The sequence below is a fragment of the Myotis davidii genome, unplaced genomic scaffold, assembly GCF_000327345.1.
Source record: "Myotis davidii unplaced genomic scaffold, ASM32734v1 scaffold225, whole genome shotgun sequence".
NCBI classification, from domain to species: Eukaryota; Metazoa; Chordata; class Mammalia; order Chiroptera; family Vespertilionidae; genus Myotis; species Myotis davidii.
Window position 1 is genome coordinate 2,714,361 of NW_006296222.1, and position 5,171 is coordinate 2,719,531.

General features: G+C 43.1%; 1 protein-coding gene and 1 pseudogene across 1 annotated transcript; one reads left to right on the top strand and one right to left on the bottom strand.

The window, feature by feature from the left end:
• Window positions 1–2,502: 2,502 nt before the first annotated feature.
• LOC102759689 (tripartite motif-containing protein 60) lies at window positions 2,503–3,884 on the bottom strand. The gene is given in 2 exon segments (XM_006771076.2): window positions 2,503–3,735; window positions 3,738–3,884. Coding segments are annotated over 2 exon segments (1,380 nt in total).
• A 557-nt stretch (window positions 3,885–4,441) lies between these two features.
• Window positions 4,442–4,786, top strand: LOC102760276 (annotated as a pseudogene).
• The last annotated feature ends 385 nt before the right edge of the window (window positions 4,787–5,171 follow it).

Consider the following 5,171-nt stretch of genomic DNA (forward strand, 5'->3'; position numbering starts at 1 on the left):
GTATCCGTGTCATTCCTTCTTCGCTGACTCTGTCCACACCTTTGGGGAACCCCTGGACCTGCTGGGGTTGGACCCCAGCAATTCTGGTCATGAGTACAGACCTTGGTTGCAGGCTGTGTCCCAGGCCCTGGTCAGGACTCCTGAAGGTGACAACCAATGGATGTAATGTTCACACATAGATGTTTCTCTTGGGTTTGGGGCTCTATCCCCAGTGGGGGGCATGCAGGAGACTGCTGATCCATGATTCTCTTTCAACATTGACATTTTGGTCTGTCTCTGCCTCTCCCTGCCTCTCTGAAATAAATAAAATATATATATATTTTTAAAAGGCCTTTCTGACTCTACCTGTTAACAGAAGTCTCTCCCAATTATGTTTTTTTATGCCATTGTATTTAGACATTAGTTTCAATTATTCATTTTCTAATGAGTCACCTATTTTCAAAATAATAGTGCTTTATATTTCAAACAAATAAATAATATTTTAAGTAAAATAAATATCTTCTTTGTAGGTGAAGTTATTGAACAACTACTATAGGATTATGTCAGACTATTGTAAATTCCTATGGTAATATTTTTACCAGTTCTTATGAAAGATTTTCATTCTCCCACTCATCATTAATGTACATTTCACTGATGTCTAATTGGATTCCTGAATCAAGGCAAACAGTAGCCTTTCACCTCCCAGTACATGCATTTTTCTTCACCCCTTGCAGAGAAGTAGGGCCTTGCAATGACTTCTAGAAAATGGAAAACGAGAAAAGTGTGTCTTTTCCTGGTGTTGGCCTTCAGTGCTCCCTCTTTCTCTAGCTGTACTGACCCAGAGCTGTGACAACACATGACTGAGGGAGTTAGATCCCTGGGTGGGTAATGGAGCTGCCCTGCTGGTCTACACTGCACTTTTTAAGAACAAGCACCTGAGATCACCACGGCATAGCATGGCCATTCTGATCAGTGCAGTGGTCCCTTGTACCTCAATAAAAGCTCTGAGGAGAAACTTTTCCAGTTATGGAGAGACAAATAGTACAGAGATATGCACAGTAAAACTTTATTTCCAAACATTGTAAACAATACCATACAGGCATACAAATAGAAGCGTGTTCTCAAAGGTTGACAATTTCCCATAAGGTCAAAATGAGCATGTGACCTTGGCAGGTCATACAGTGGTTGTACAATGTAGGTTCACAGCCCTGGCCACTTGGCTCAGTTCCTTGGAATGTCTTGTCATACAACAAAAAGTGGGCAGGCTTGATTCTCAGTCAGGGCACATAGGCTTTGGGTCCAATTCATGCACAGGGTGAGTTCAGGAAGCAACTGATGGATGCTTCTCTCTCTCTCTCTCTCTCTCTCTCTGTTTCTCCTTCTCCATCTCTCTCTCTCTCTATCAGTAAACATCATCAGGTGATAATTTTATTTTAAATATTTTTTTATTGATTTCAGACAGTAAGAAGGAGAGTTAGGGACATCAACGATGACAGAGAATCCTTGATAGGCTGCCTCCTGTGCACCCGACTCTGTGTATTAAACCCAAAACCTGGGCATGTGCCCTGACTGGGAATCAAAATGAACCGAGACCTTCTGATTCATAGATCGATGCTCAACCACTGAACCACTCCATCCAGGTGCAGTTGAGAAATTTAAAACAAAGGTATGTTCACAATTGTTGGCAGGCAAAAGTTTATTCTCTTGTTATTTGTTATTAATTACTGTACATATTTGTAACACTATTGTCAACCTGCTTTTGCTCAGCTTTGCACATGAAATTGTTATAAAACATGAGACACAAAGCAAGACATTTAGAATTCCCAAGAATATTACATGGAAAATAACAAATAGTAAATAGAATATGTTTCTTATGGAAACTTCTGACTTAGGTCAGTCAAATCTCCAACACAGTCTCCCGAGAACTCAGCAAATGCAGCACAAACTGCAAGGACACCCTTGCCTAGGGAACCAGAGGTGTTACCACACAAAGCCAGAGGAGGAAGCCCTGGCAGTAGGCCTCCTATCTGGAAAAATCCTGCTCACAATGTCAAAGGTGGTGACCAGCTTGCACAGGCGAGGGGAAGGCACCCAGAATTGTTTCAAATGTTCACACTGATGATGACTCCCCACGTATCAGAAGAGTATGACAAAGTATATTACTCACACGGTGACATTTTCGGGGAGAGAAGGGCGGATATTAGAATAGGTCCCAGAAGGACTGAGAGCCCAGGGAAAGGGACTGGCTTGTGGTGTTCATGTCGGTTACTGGGTGCTGTTGTTGGGAGCCTGCTGACCCTGATGGAAACTTGCTTCATTGGAACTTCCCCCCTGCCCCCAAGGATGGAGCACCTGGACTTTCTCATTAGCTTTCCCAGTATAAGGTCAGGGAGGAGAGAAGGGTGAGTCCTTAACGCTTTCAACATTCAAACATCAAAAGAGGAATCAGGATTTTGGTGCTAAGTATTCCTTTCAATATAAAGGGAAGAAAATAAGCCAACAAAATTCCCCCCAAGTTGTTCATCACTTCACTCTGATTGTAAGGGATTCTGAAGAAGGTCCAATGGAGAAATAAGGCCTAAGTTTCTCTGTAAAGGTATCACGGAATCCATCCAAGAATGACCTGCTATTCAAATTATATAATGAAACCTCTCCCAACTCATAGTCCAGAAAAACGCCAATCCTATGTTGCTCTGCACAAAAAATGTGGAGTACATTAGTCTTCTGCTGATATTGCCAGCATCCATTGCTTGGGGATGGTGATCTGAGAGTATTTCTGAGGATAGATTCTTTACACAGACCTAAGAAACAATCACCTGTGCCTCCTATTTCTACCTGCCAAAAATGCCTGCCAGCATCAAAGCCCTTAGAACTCAGGACAGCTGGGTAAGAAGAGTGTGCCTGGGGATTAGGAAGGCCATCTGGTCTCCAAAAGGTCACACTTTTTCTATCTCTTGAGATAATGAGACTTGGATGGGCAGTTTCAGGATCCAGTGTCAAATCTACCTGAAACGTGCGGATCATTTTATGCAGGCCCAAGTAGTGTGGGGGGAGACAGCAACTCCTCTTTAATTCATATGAAAACACTGCTGGGGGCTCTATGTTTCCATAGCTGTTGTGGATGCTTTCAATGCCTGTGAGTAAACCCAGGCCTGTCTGCAAACACTTCTTTTCTATTTCACTTAAAAGAATGTTTAGCCTGAACATATGGTATGAAATTTGCTTTCCATTTTCAATTAGTTTTTCTTCAACATCATTTTCTTCTATAGGCAAATCGTTATCAATTTCATCTCTCTCTCTTTCCAATAAAAACTTAAGTTCTTTACATTCATAGTTCAATTCCTCCCTCCATTTTTCCATCTTTCTCTTTACTTCCCAAGTATTTGCAACTTGTTTTTTATATACAGCTTCATCACTTTCAAGGCTGTTCGTGAGGACCCCAATGTGCCTTTTGAGCATCCCTCTCTGACTAGCTGCTGCTTCCTCAATGGGGATCAGGCGCTGATCCGGGGGGTCTAAGGGGCCCTTGCACTGGGGACACAACAACTCCAGGCTTTTCTCACAGAACAGGGTCAGGACCTCGTGGTGCTTCGCACACAGGGGTATTTCTTCCTGCATTTTCCTCTGGCTCCCGGAGGTGGGGATCTGCTGAACAATCTCAGTCATGTGACATAATTGGGTGTTCCTCTCCAAGCTCTTGTCAGGGCAGTGGTGGAGGCAGACAGGACAGGGAAAGGTGCCCTGTAGACCTTCCCAGCCCCTAGAAGACCTTCCCAGCGCTGGTGGATGCAGGAGGAACAGAAGTTGTGCCCACAGGCAATGGTCACTGGGTCTCTCAGGTAATCCAGGCAGATGGGACAGCTGGCCTCTGCTTGGAGCTTGGCCAGGGAAGCTACAAAGGCCATGGTGCAGTGAAGGTGACTCCTTTCAGTCAGTGTGATCCTCCAGGAGGGAGGAAAAGTGAGAAGCTGAGGTCTGCTCAGGTCTCCCTCTCTGTGGAAGTCAGTAGGAGCTTCCAAGAAGAGTTCCAGTGGCCAGCTGATGTGTAGCCTTCCTGTCACCTTCTCCTGTAGTTAATGTCAGGTTCCCTAAGTGAAGATCAGCTGTGGACTCTGGTCAAAAACCAAACAACACACAAGTCATAAGTAGTTTCTGTGGACAAAAAGATATCACTATTAAAAGTTCAATCAGCATTAACCCTTCCCTCCCCGTATGAACATCATGTCAGGTAGTCCACATCAGTTATTATGACAATATTTAAGGAGGAGTTAGAAGTAAAGTATACCTATTTTGCAACTTAAGAGAAATTAGTCAATCTAAGAAAATTCATCATTGCCCTTGACCATCACAAAAAAAGTGATCTTGTGCTGTGGAGAAGAGACAAGGATTTGTAAACCAAGATCGAGGTCCTGCCTACCAGAGGACGCTTCTTTGTGAAGTCCCCAGGTGAGTCACTGTCACCATGTCGGAATAGGACGCAAAACCCTCAACAGGGGACTTGGGGAATAAGAAGGAAGAAGGATACATTCAACTCAAAGTCATTGGACAGGACAGCAGTGAGATTCACTTCAAAGTGAAAATGACATCACACCTTAAGAAACCCGAAGAATCATGCTGTCTAAGACGGGGAGTTCCAATGAACTGGCTCAGGTTTCTCTTGGAGGGTCAGAGAAATGCTGATAATCACACTTCAAGAGAACTGGGAATGGAGGAGGCAGATGTGAGTGAAGTTTATCAGGAGCAACAGCGGGTCATTCAATGGTTTAGATATACTTTTTCTTTTCCCTCAATCTTTTCTTATTGTTAAAAATAGTACCTTAATACTTGGGTGGTCAAAATGGAATAGATAAGTGACCCTCCCCCGCTTGTCTTTTTAAAACCTCTGGTAATTTGAATTCTAGTGCCCATTATTCATAATTGTTGGTTTTCATGGTGCTGAGTTTTCATGATCAAGCCTCAGCCTCCTTCATATCCCCCTCTCCTTTTGAAATACTACATGTGTGCACAGGGAGGCCACCCTTTTCAGGACTGTGCATTTTGATGCTTGTGATAAATTAAGACTCTCTTTTAGAAATATAAAATGAAAAGTTTACAAGTAAACTCATAGAGATTTCCTGCCCAGAAATGGCAAAACGTTGGTACGACTATAGGTAGAAGTTACAAAAGAGGTTACTTATAAAATATGGGTTCTT